Source organism: Echeneis naucrates, chromosome 16 (genome assembly GCF_900963305.1).
Source record: "Echeneis naucrates chromosome 16, fEcheNa1.1, whole genome shotgun sequence".
In the NCBI taxonomy this organism is placed as follows: Eukaryota; Metazoa; Chordata; class Actinopteri; order Carangiformes; family Echeneidae; genus Echeneis; species Echeneis naucrates.
In genome coordinates this window covers 15,911,132-15,923,801 of record NC_042526.1, presented here as the reverse complement: position 1 = coordinate 15,923,801, position 12,670 = coordinate 15,911,132, and the positions used below count along the sequence as shown (strand labels likewise).

The window sequence follows — 12,670 nt, the reverse complement described above, 5'->3', positions numbered from 1 at the left end:
CATAGAAGTTGAAAGTTTCTTATAGAAAGTAAAGAATCAGCGATTGAGAGGCTATGATGATTGTATGCAGGGGAAGATGAAGAAAAGCAAAGCCCCCTCATCTAGGAGAGCAGAAATCCAGCATCTGTACAAATGCTACGCCTCGGGCCAGACAACTTTGCCTGCCTTCGCCTTCCTAAGGTTTCTCCACAAGGAGCAGAATGAGCTCACAGCGACTGCAGAGACTGCAGAGGGTTTGATAGACAGATATGAGATTGAAGTAGCAGGTGAGTGAAAAGGGAACTGCATGCTGCCCATTACAACGCACAAACAATGACTGTTCCTTGAGGACCAAGGCTTTGTCATGTAATCATTCTAATTTAGTTAAAATAGTAGGTGAGCTCTGTGCTGCAGTGGTTGCTGGCTGGCAAAGTTATTTGCTGTTCAGAGCAGAGGCAAGTGGTTTAAATGATGATGAAGGAAAATAGAGGAACCAGGCACATCGGTGGAGAAATGGACCAGATGTTGTCTTGGGCCTGTATGCTGCAGACAAATTCACACCATCACAAACTGCAAGCAGGGAAACAACACAGGGTTCACAACTATCGATGCGACAAGACCTCAAAGAGACTTCACTTTTTTCACGTTGGTGTCTCGGCTTGCCTTGCCTGTGCTCTTTGTAAGGTCTTACATTTCCCTTCATGTCTTTGTCCTTGTTGATTGTCTGCTGCACCCCGATGTGTTTCACTTGTGTTTGGTCTCGGTCTCCTCTATTATTCTTCATTGCAGTTTGACCCCTGCTTGGCTTCTTTCTACTAAAACCACTTTCCAATTATTATTTTATTTCTATCAGCCTCTTTTTGTTTTTGTCTGCATTTGGGTCTAGCAGTTAAAATTATGAGTTAAACTTGCTCACATTAGCACAGCATTGACTTAGCACAAGCTTACATACAGAGTGAGTAAGTGGATTAAATAAACTACATAGGTGTTACTGGTATTTATGTTTGCCAATTGGCTGCATGACACATAGGACCAGAGACATGGACATGAGTCACTGATGGCAGTGAAACAGGTAGAGAAGACTTGGTACGGTCTGCTTTAGGGGTGTCTGAAATCAAATTTTCTGTTAGCAGGGTAACAAGCTTAGCAGATTATTGTTGTTTTGCAGTTGATATTAGTGTGGACTGACGCTGACTGTGTGTCACTCTGCTCTTTCCTCTTCCTCCTCAGCCAGAGAAAGCAGGTGCATGACATTTGAAGGATTCCTGAGGTACATGGAGTCCAAAGACTGCTGCGTGTTCGACCAGACCCACGCATCAGTGTACCAAGACATGGATCAGCCCCTCAGCAGCTACTTCATCTCCTCATCACATAACACCTACCTGACTGGAGATCAGCTGGTAGGAAAAAGCCACCTGGATGCCTATGTTTGGTGAGAAAGTAAAGTATATGCACTACTTCTGTTGCAGCACCTTAGACAACCACATACAGATATCGCCTCCTTGAGTCTTCAAAATTTATTTTTACTTCTGTAACCTGTGCGATCTGTTAAATTAAAAGTTAGAGACTATTTGCCAATTAACCAGCATAAAATGAGCTGATAAATCCAGGATATTCCAATAAGATTTAGCTCAGATACAGAAATGGCTCTGTCAAAGTCCTTTATCACATCTTTAAGAGCTCTCCTTCAAAGCTACATGTGCGTTATCTGGATAGTCTCTTTTCCTCTCGTTTCATTGACCCACTCATGTGCTGAGGCAGGCAGAGATATTGCTGTGGTCCCTTTATGGGACAATGGAGGTGATTACAAAAGGGGCTGATGACAGCAGAAGCGCTGCATTTATGGTCCCTGTGAAAGTGCTGAGCATCCTGACTGGCTGGTGGAGTCGAGCACTCTAACCCAGGAGGCTCTACCATACTTAGACAATGAAAAAGACATCTCCAGAGGACAAGAGACAGGAGGCAGCTTTTAGAAATCCCTCCAGTACTCATGTAGGAAGGTATAGAAAATAAAATAATCAACTCTGGTTATCTATCTCTCCACCCATCTTCTACCGCTTTTCTGTTTCTGGGTTGTGGGGGGTGCTTGAGCCAATCCCAGCCAACGATCCCGGCGAGAGGCGGGGTACACCCTGGACAGGTTGCCAGTCCATCACAGAACTCTGGTTATACTGATTGTAATTTATCACAACTTGTAACCTCAATGGGATGTCAAGCCTTTAAATCTCAATCTGTTAATTTTACATTTCTCTTGGTTACGTATATATATCCTGTGTTGGGAGGATTTATGAACTTAAGAGAGAGCAAAGCTAAACATTTCACTCAGTTTTCCATCTTTATGCTAAGCTAAGCGTGTTATTTCTATTTCTCCAGCACCATTCTGAAAAGAGATGTTCACACATTCATCTATTTATTATCTTCTACCGCTTCCGTTTCCGGGTTGTGGGGGTGCTGGAGCCAATTCCAGCTCACACTGGGTGAGGGCGGGGTCACCCTGGACAGGTCACAAGTCCATCACAGGGCCAACACACAGAGACAGACAGAGACAAACAACCACTGAATAGAATTGTGAGTGTTACGATTTGTGTAACTCTCAGAAAGAAATCAAACAAAAAAGAACAGCCAACCTGAATAAAACCCTAAATATTGAAAAAACTTTTAAACCAAAAATCAGATCTAAGCTGCCAAAATGACCAACAAATAAATAAAAATAATAATAACAGGAAAGAGAGGGTCAGGGTCCCCCAGGCATTCATTCTTTGAAATGCAGTGCAGTAAGCAATCACAACATGGTACTTCAAGTATAATTTGCGCACAATAACAGAAGCGCACAGCATCTGTCCCGCATAATGCACAATTTAAAATGAGAAAGTCATCATGGTATTTTTGTGTTTCTGGAGAAAGCCTGAGATGAAATATGACAGTATCCAAAAACATCCAAAGACGTGCACTACCTAATTTAAATTTTAAACTGCAATAAACTCGAAAGAAAAAAAAATTCATAAAAAGCAGAACAGTGTCACTGACAAATTGTCTGGTCTGAAAGGCCAACATAACTTGATTTAGCATCAGCGTAGCAAGGAAATGTACCCGATCATTTGGGTCACCTCTGCTGTGAAAGCTGAAACATATCTGTCCACCAACACAAAGCAACATCTTCTCAGGCCAAGATACCCCCTGTACCATTTAAACTTGATCATATTTTTGAGTAAAGCTCAGAAATTACAGTGTAGGAGCAACATTATCTGTCACGTGGAAGCTACTGTTGGAATAAATGATGAGACGTAGAATATATGTATGGAAGAGAAATGGCTCAGTCTGCACCACAACTCTTTTTTAATCATAAGCACATTATAAGTGCTTATCATCACTTTTTCACAGTTAAATGTGTGTTGATCTGTGTGTGTGTGCGTTCGGCACAGTGCTCTGAGGAAAGGCTGTCGCTGTCTGGAGATTGACTGCTGGGATGGGCCAGATATGGAGCCTGTCGTCTACCATGGCTACACTCTGACAACAAAGATCTTCTTTAAGGATGTCATCAGCACTGTGGAGCAACATGCCTTTGAGGTAACATTACATTTATTTGTCAGAGTGGTGCCCCAGGCATCAAACTCAACATCTACCCCTGTGGGTTCCAGAAAAAGCCCACTGAGCTTCACTTGTTCGAATTCATGACTTGCTTGCAAGTTGCCTTTGTCTCAGGTGGGACAGCCCTTTGTCTGTGATGTGTGAAGACCCTGATGGGAGCAGTAGACTACATCAAAGTTAATGTTAACTGTTGGAAATAATAACCCCCCACCTCCCCGCCATTACATGGTTATTTTGGAACAGGTGTCTGCTTACCCAGTCATCCTGTCACTGGAAAACCACTGTTCCCGGGAGCAACAGGAAGTCATGGCTCACTACCTCATCTCAATCATTGGAGACAAGCTGCTGAGAGCTCCCTTGGATCACCCAACTACTGGGGACCTCCCGAGCCCAAATGTAAGATTCAGAAGAGCCTTGGCTTCTTGCCGAGCATCAGAGGTTAAATCTGTGTTTAATGTTAGAGCTGCTAGTGCAGGCAGGAGGATGATGTTGTTTGTATTTGTTAATCCTCATTGTTTGTCACAGCACAGCAATACCCGGGGGGGGAAATGAGCCGCTGAGGGCCTCATTAGTCTCTTTTGGAGGCTTCCCTCTTCCCCTGCCTGGACATCAGCAGGTCATCTTTCAATTCACATAATCAAACATGATGTGGTTGATCTGGAGAATGTCTGTCAATTTCAACACTATGGCACTCAACCTGACTGTTCATTTCAAAGAATCCGATTGGATTCCCTGCACAAGATATTTGAATCAATCCATGACCGAGTGAATGGCCTGAAAGATGCAGGCATGGAGTAGTCTCTCCAGTATATTGAATATGACACAGAGGATGAAAGGTTTATCTGTCTGTGTGGATCAAAATGTGCTGTCTCTCCAGAGGTTCTGTGCTGCCTCTGACTTCTACTGCTTTCTAAAGGAGTCATGTTTTATCCTGATCATGCATAGGAGATTATTTCCCCCCATGATATCTCCCATATCTTTTTTTAACCCATATTCATGGCTCAGAAATGGTGGGCATATGTAGCAGCCTCAGTGCTAATGGTTTACTCTTCAGTCTTAACCTCGAGCATCTTACTGAATCAGTGTTCATTTGACACATTCATGTAACTTCACATCCAAGTTGCCATCTTTTTTATGAAAGAAAAAGCAATATGCAATGCCCAGAATTTTTCAATACTTCATACTCCCCTCAAGCCAGTTAGAGCAGAGTTTTAAAAAAATCTGTGTACCAAATTGTTAAAGCCACAAAAAGGATAGAAAAGCCTTCCTCCATCAATGATCTGCTGTGTTATTGTGAGGCTTGTGTAAAACATAGTTTATTAACAAGTTATTACTCAACTACCAAGCTAAAGCAAAAACCTTCAAATTATATCCTAAATTAGATAAAATTCATAAGCAAAGCCTCCATTCAGTATGTCCAGACTGTTTCATTTTGTGTGACATCAAAGGAAGCTCTGGAACTTGTAATTCTCATACTGGGCTTTTACAGGTTGTTAATGTTTATCTATAATTACTTGGCAAATTTTTGCTTGTGCATACTGTCTGTCTGGCACTGACAGGGTGGTGTCCTGTCGTGTGACTCCCCATGGAGTTGCTTCCAAATTCGAGGTGATAATATTTTTCCTTTTTAGGATATCACAGCTCATCTGAACAGAGAAATGTGGAAAGTACTGACAGATTTGGAACCCGGGCAGTGAGATGTAGCAGCAGATGTGTGATTCAGTGATTCGGTTCACCTGCTGCTTTCTGCTTCTTTATGCTATGATCCCCGACTCTGTGATGTGGAAGTCTCTACTGAGGAATAAGATCTTTGTGACAAACCATAGAAGCTGTGCTTTGAAATTTGCATCCTTAGTTTGCAGATGCAGGAACAGCAACAGTTTTGATGTCCATGTGGGTGCGAACTCTACTATCTGTCTTTTTGTATATTTGTGGGATGCCAGGACCTGAAGTATAAGATCCTCATCAAGAATAAGAAGCTAAGGCCTCAGAGGAGGGCAGACGCTGGATCAGAGTTAGAGGCAGAGGGAGGTGTAGATGAGATTGAGGATGAGGATAATGATGATGATGATGATGATGATGAGGAGGAGGAGGAGGAGGAGGAGGATCTTCAAACCAAAGCAAGGTTCTGGTCTCCCAGCAAAGCAAGATCAAAGAAGAAAGTAAGTCAGGGGAAGAAGCATATCCAATATGAACAAAGAACTGAAGCTGCTGTGTGTCTATGGCTTGTCTTCTTCTCTTCTTTGACTGTAATGAGCAGAAGAAGAAGGTGGCAGTGGCCGAGGCATTATCTGACCTGGTCATATACACCCGGTCCGTCAAGTTCGTCAGCTTCAGTCACTCTAAGGATAATCAGAACTTCTATGAAAACACGTCTATGGCAGAAAAGAAGGCGCGTAAGCTGGCCAAAGCGTCAGGTAAAGTGTTATTTACTGAACAGAGACGCGAGAAAGGGAAGAGACATCAAGAGAAGGAAAATGAAGGCTGATTTTTGACTGCATAGGATTAATTTCAAATACTAAAACATGCCAAGTCAAGCAGGTTCACATGATTCATATTCGCATTGAGCTCATTTGAGAAGTCTCTGCAGAAAATCTTTGAATAAATAATGCAATTATTTCTAAGGCCACAAACCTCCATAATATCAAAAGCATATTTAACTTGAATTTAAAAGACATAAGGGAGTGCTTTTGGGGAATAAAGCGCAACAACAGAAGCACAGGAGTGTGCCCTGTGGTGTCAGTTTTCAGGGCAGGAAAAGGGCCTACTGAGGTTTGAATCAACTGATGATCAGTTAAACTGTCATCATGCTGCTGTGCTCATTATATTGGAGAAGGAGAATTGAGTAGAGAAATGAAATCTGTTTCTACTGAGAAAGAAATGACACTTTCCAAACACACAGAAATATTAAGAGCTTGCTGGCTTGGCTGGCAGGCACCATGAACAGTCTCAGCAACTGTGAAGCTGTTTAAAAAAAAACAAAAAAACAAAAAAACAAAAAGGCTTGTAGTGTCTTGTCAGTCCCTATAGGCAAAAAATACAGTCATGGTGCCATCACATCCTGCAGCTGTGAAAAATTCTTTCTAACCTATCCAGAATGATGGCAATAATTCAAAGAAACAGAATGATCAGGTCAATTTCACAATGATTGACACATTATGAATTCAAATACTCGTATGTACAGGATGCTTTATCAGTTAAGAATAAAACCAAATCATGACACTGAACTTCTTCACTCATGAGTGTGTGTCAGACGAGGCCTCTGACCTTTGACTGTTGTGTGATGACCATCTCAGGTGCAGATTTTGTTCGGCATAACCAGAAGTTCCTAAGCAGGATCTATCCAGCCGGCTCCAGGACATCTTCGTCCAATTACAACCCTCAGGAGTTTTGGAACATCGGCTCACAGCTCGGTAAGTCGGACACACATGAAAGTCTGTGAACACAAATCAGTCATACAGTGTGATCTGATAAATATGCATCATACATATTGTTCAATTCAGTTCAGTTTAGCTGAATACATATATACATTCGTACATATTCATTTCGACTGAAGAGAGAAGGAAAGAGAAAAATTTTTTGATTTTCATGTCTTTTGATGCTTCGAGAATATTCACAAAACAATGGTACAACGTGGACAACGGGAACTGAAAAGTTCTCCGTGCACAGAGAAAAACCAGCACAATCTATTACAAGTTTTAAAACAGAGCAAACTGCGGTCTGGAAACTTTCATTGTGAAACTTCAAAGGGAACAACCTGGCCAAATGTGCTGTTGATTAGCAGTGAAAAGAACATTTCATTCCAGTCCACAGCGTTACATGCTCATCTCTTCCCCTGGAGCAAGTCCTCTCCTGGCTCTTATCACACCTTTTCTAAATCGATTTGTACCCTGCTAAATGCCCCTTTCCCTTCTTCAAACTATTGCCTTGTCCAGGTCATAGTTTTGTGTTTTGGGCAGTTATCTCTTTAGCATCCAGGCTTATCTGAAGTACTAAGGTTAACTTCATCAAACACCTGTATGCAGCTGTAGCAAAAACCAAGAGAAATCTCAGCTATGCTTCAAAACCACACATAAAAATGATGTCCTCAAACTGTGAAAACGTGTTACTTATCCGTGAACTCAAATGATCTGTCTTGGCCGGTGGTCTCATCACTCTGCCTGCCTGCTTCATCTGTCACCACTGCTCAGTCAGCCAGCCACCAACTCTGACATGGAGGCCTGCTGATCGCTGAGTAGACTGCATCGCATGCTGTGGTGTCAGCTGTGCAGATGGTGATGGGCACTTTCCACAGTTGCAGGAAACTGAAGCAGAAAGCAGCAGTCCGCATGGATCAGTTACAGTTAGATGAAAAGAAGATACAGCATAGGAAAAGATGTACTGAAACATGTTGGTTAGGACAAGCTTATACAGTAAAAATGTTCTCCTTCGTTTCTCATCTGTTAGTGTAGACTAGCCCTGACTCCAATCTATGGATGCAGCACACACCAAAAAAATCTTGTGAATGTCTCCCTGAATGTGCCACCATTTACCGTGGAAACGTTTCAAGTCATTGTATAATTTAGCTCCCTCCTGGGAGATGGAGGGTATGCAGGGAGATCATTTCATGCAACTCTTTTTATTTTAATATGCTTCAGTCATTCTCAGTTTGTCTCCGCTAGTGCTTTCTGCCACCTCCTTGTGTCTCCTGGGTTGCATCACTTTAACACTGTTCATGTCATGTTTTGCAGTTGCTCTTAATTTCCAGTCTCCGGGCTTGCCTATGGACCTTAATGGTGGCCGTTTCCAGGACAACGGGGGCTGTGGATACATCCTGAAGCCAGCGGTGCTCATGTCCAGTCAGAGCAGCTTTGATCCTGGCTCTAGCCATCACAAACCCAAACCCACACACCTGCTGCTCAAGGTAGAGCCAGGCAGCACTGAACACTGAATAATCCACTCAGAGGGGAATCATGGATTAAGGTGTAATGTTAGAGGACTGACTGTGTGTGCGTGTCTGTGGTGCACCATCTGGGACATTGTGGAGGAAAGCTCATCTTACTCTTTGCCTCCAGATAAGAACAGCTATGATGTAAAACTCCTTGAGACTGTCCGCATTTAATTAGGCCATCACTCTTAGAAAGTAGAGGGAGAGGGAGCTAATGCAATTAAAACCCACGGCCCAATTAATAATCCTTTCTGTTACATTATTTTAAGCATCTTGAGGCACAGCAATAACATAACTTTAATGGCCAGTATCTGAGTCACATGACAAAAAGGTGGATGAAGCTGTAGCGAAGACACTCCCATGTCATCTTCATGGCGTGTGCATAACACCCACTACAGTGACACACTGAATGAGTCCAATTACACACAAGCAACAAGCAATGTGCAGAACATAGACAGACATGTGGGGCTTTATCCAGCAACAATGTTATGTGGAATTGCCTGGCATCACATGGGACTCATAGAGACTTACTGCAGAAGTGAGAGATGAGGACAGGAACTAGGTGTCATCCAAATCTAAAATGAATCCTTCTTGAAACAAATAACAGCCTGCTCAGAGCGCTGCAACACAATCACTTTGTTTGGGGATTTTTTGATAACGTGTTGAACAGGCTGAATATCCATACTCACATGGGGAAAAAAAAAAAAAAATGCTGAATTTCAAGCGGATAATTCCTCAACAAACGTAGCTCAGACACTGTGACTATCTGTGACTTTTTAGGGGCTTTTCTGTCATTCTCGGCTCTGCTGTAGCTGATGAGAAAAATCTTGATCAGACAACAGCTTCCGGATAATGTAGAGACTCTCACAGGCCACGAACACACTGTATTCTAATATAAAATGTACACACACTGTACATCTTCCCAGAGTGCTACATGAAATATAAATGTGGTGTGCTCTGTTTTTAGATGCCCCAGGAAAACCTAAACATTGTTTGTTCAAAGCATCACTCAGTGTTATTTGATCACTTAAGAGAAAACGACTACAATCTTGCATCAGCTCTAAACTCAGTGGCAATGGGAGTCATTATTATTATAGAGCTCAGTGTTATTATTTAGGTGGGTGGGTTTTCAATTTCTAAAGATAAAATGATTCATCTGCTTGGGAAAACAACATTTTCCCTTGAGCTTTCATGACTCTATTTAACATAAAACCGTCAGCTATAAACAATGGGCTGTTTTCAAATCTTATCGAAATGACAATTCCAAACAGCTATTAATACAGCCAGAAGACCAGACAGTTGTTGTCTGAGTGTTTTGTAGCTCGAGTCTATGGGAGGAGAGCGACCATAATTTTGGGGCAGTTACAGTAAAGCTCCATCAGTGCCAAGCGGGGCATGTCATGATAAGTACAAGCAGGTTTGTCTTTGATCAGGTCGGTGGAAGGGGAGGTTCAATGTGGGAGGACTACAGATAAGCCTGTCCCTCTCCAGATTAGCGTAATTACAGCACTCCTCTGCTCTCTTCTCCTCTCCCTCTCTCCCTCCTTCCCTTCTCTTTCATGTTTATAGTTTACCAGTTCTTAAATTACATTCTCATACACTCTCCTGTTTGGATGTCCATATTATCTACAGGTGATCAGTGGATCCAACCTACCCATCCCCAGGAGTGGCAAAGCTCTGGACCCTTTTGTCAGAGTGGAGATCTATGGGATCGCATCTGATACGCACAAAAAAAGTACACAAACTATCAAAAACAATTGTGAGTACTGCAATCCAAACTTGCTGAAGTTTGGGAATTACAAGACGCTTTACCGTCTCGGCCCTACTTTGTCTGACCTGGCTGGCTCTAATTTCAAAAATCTAAGATGTCAGATATAGCAAAATATCTGAAAATATTTCATCTTGTAAGAGCGCTTGAGAAAAAAGGCACATGTTCTGTATTCTGTTCTTTCTGATTTTGAACATTGTCAATTTGACATCTCCTGAGTTGTGAGGGAATAATTTAACAGCGTTGCTGAAATAATAGTGGGAATAAAAAGAAGTCTTAGAGTCTGCAGCGATGCTGGGTGCTCTGTGTAGCTGTAGTCATAAACCCTAACCCTAACCTGATGATGAAGGCAGTTATCACAGTTCATTCTGAGTGAGAAATAAATGTCAGCACAAAATTTAACTCCAATCCATTAAAAAGTGTAGAAATTTTATTTAAATCCACAAATACGAGTTGCTTTGTGGCCCTGGAGGTCATGGGGCCACCCTTCAAAAACTGTGAACATCTGTGCAAAACTTCAAACTTAATCTATCCAGCAACAAAGTGGCAGACCGACAGGCTGACAAAACCATTTGGGGAGTGTGATCATGAGCCTACCCACCTCTGGTCTTATTCTAAATATAATTAAAATAAATACAATGATATGCAATTTACCAGCATCCGAAAGGAAAATGTAAACAAGCCTGTGAAAACACATTATGGCTTTGTGGCAGCAGGAATAAATCCCTCAGCTCTGAGGGTTTAATGGACTTTTCATATTCCTCGGCCCTAAACATGCAGTTTGTTTCTTCTGATATGGAGCCATTTTCAAAAATGACTGCAAAGAAATTAACTTAAGGCCAAAACATAATATTAAATGAAGCAGTGCTGCTGAGATGAAACAAAGAGGGTGGGAGAGATAGCAGAGAGTCCTGAAGGGCACAAAACACATGAGCATTGATCATAAAACCATTTCACACTATGAAACGGAAGAGGTCACTGGTGAATACAAATGAATGTGGATTTAAGAAAATGTAGACAGAGCAGAGCAACTTAAGCAAACTTCCCTGAATCAGGGATGGGTTGTAAATTGCAGCAGAGATGACTCATGAGTTTTCCACATGTTTCGTCTTGAACACTCAGCACATGTCATGTATCATCACTGTGTCAGGGATGCAATCATGGCAAATAAATAGACATCTGTCTGATGTCAGTGCACCACTTTGGTCCAGACTGAAACATCTCAGTTGCTATTGGATGAACTGACTGGGGACTGTGCAGACATTCAGGATGGATTATAATAACTTTCTGATTTGTCTGACTTTGTGCCACCACTGGCCCTGAATTGTGAAGACTGATATGTGATTTAGTTCAGAGCCCCATAGTGGGACAAGTTTGTCTGTGGACTGCTGGCCTTGAGCACATGGACTCCTTAACCTTGTGTCACCTCTGTGTCATCACCTGTACGTGTCTGGAAGAGCAGTTTTGAAACTCAGAGATGTCAGTGCTACAGTGGCAGTGTCTGACTGCATCACTTCTAGTGAATCAATAAATGGGCAAAGAGATGTTCCGCTTTTTTTGCTCATCAATCTGTTGGTCAAAGCTGTATTCCCTTAATCCTGCATAGCTTGTTGCCACATGATAAACTAAACTACTTTTGGATAAATTGGATAAACAGACACTAGCTGCAAGTTACTTGGCCACCATATATAGCACCTGCTGGTCACTACCAGCTGCTGAGAGAAATATGTTGCCCTGTATCTCCTGCATTCACTGGCTAGTTAGTAATGAACAGTTTGGAGCTGCTGAGGAGGGCAGAGGGGAGAAAGGTGATTACTGTGTTCATCACATGTGACCCATCATTAATAAATAATATTTATTACAGACACTACTCCCAGCAATGCTTATGATGGCACTGAGCTGGCTTATCCTGCTTACCGTTACAGCTCTGAGTCCTCACTGGGATGCTGACATGACTTTCAACATCAGCGTCCCTGAGCTCAGCCTCATCCGCTTCTGTGTCCGGGATCAGACCGGCCTTCTGAGCAGCGAATTTGTTGGGCAGTACACTCTGCCCTTCACCAGCCTGAAGAAAGGTGGGCAACAAGTAGGGGAGTCAAATGGAGAGCTAAATTACATGAGGTGACATTGTAATGGCAGTTATTGTATTTCCTTCCATTCACCATGTCAGCATTACTCAAGGTTGGTTTCTGCTCTGTGCTTCAATTTTATAGAAATGCTCCATGATGCTCCTAAGCAGCAGTACATACGTTTCTTTCATGTCGCCTATTCTTCTCCACCTCCAGGCTACCGCTGGGTGCCTCTCCTGTCCCGAAACGGATGCAGCCTGGATCCAGCCTCCCTCTTTGTATTCGTCTGGCATTCCTAAAAACAGCTCTCCCTATCAGACTCGCTTTCTCACTCATTCA

General features: G+C 42.4%; 2 protein-coding genes across 2 annotated transcripts in view; one reads left to right on the top strand and one right to left on the bottom strand.

Annotated features, from left to right (window-relative positions):
- Positions 1-12,632, bottom strand: part of LOC115056863 (pleckstrin homology domain-containing family A member 5) — a 97,613-nt gene extending 84,981 nt beyond the window's left edge. Inside the window, exons 1-3 of the mRNA XM_029523629.1 lie at positions 12,512-12,632; positions 12,180-12,327; positions 6,835-7,871 (exon numbers count right to left, since the gene is read on the bottom strand). The gene's annotated coding sequence lies outside the window, so the exon portion shown is untranslated. The remainder of the gene's footprint in view (positions 1-6,834; positions 7,872-12,179; positions 12,328-12,511) is intronic.
- LOC115056864 (1-phosphatidylinositol 4,5-bisphosphate phosphodiesterase zeta-1-like) lies at positions 77-12,630 on the top strand. The gene is made up of 11 exons (XM_029523630.1): positions 77-266; positions 1,210-1,411; positions 3,402-3,546; positions 3,811-3,963; positions 5,511-5,729; positions 5,852-5,984; positions 6,864-6,980; positions 8,298-8,470; positions 10,127-10,253; positions 12,188-12,337; positions 12,548-12,630. The coding sequence occupies exons 1-11, from the start codon at positions 77-79 to the stop codon at positions 12,628-12,630; spliced, it is 1,692 nt and encodes a 563-aa protein (XP_029379490.1).
- Positions 12,633-12,670: the final 38 nt, after the last annotated feature.

Excerpts from the sequence above, each read along its gene's own strand:
- LOC115056864 (XM_029523630.1), top strand. The coding sequence starts at position 77 with ATGAAGAAAAGCAAAGCCCCCTCATCTAGGAGAGCAGAAATCCAGCAT. Across the intron at positions 3,964-5,510 it reads GGGACCTCCCGAGCCCAAAT|GACCTGAAGTATAAGATCCT; the intron begins GTAAGATTCAGA and ends GTGGGATGCCAG. Across the intron at positions 5,985-6,863 it reads TAAGCTGGCCAAAGCGTCAG|GTGCAGATTTTGTTCGGCAT; the intron begins GTAAAGTGTTAT and ends TGACCATCTCAG.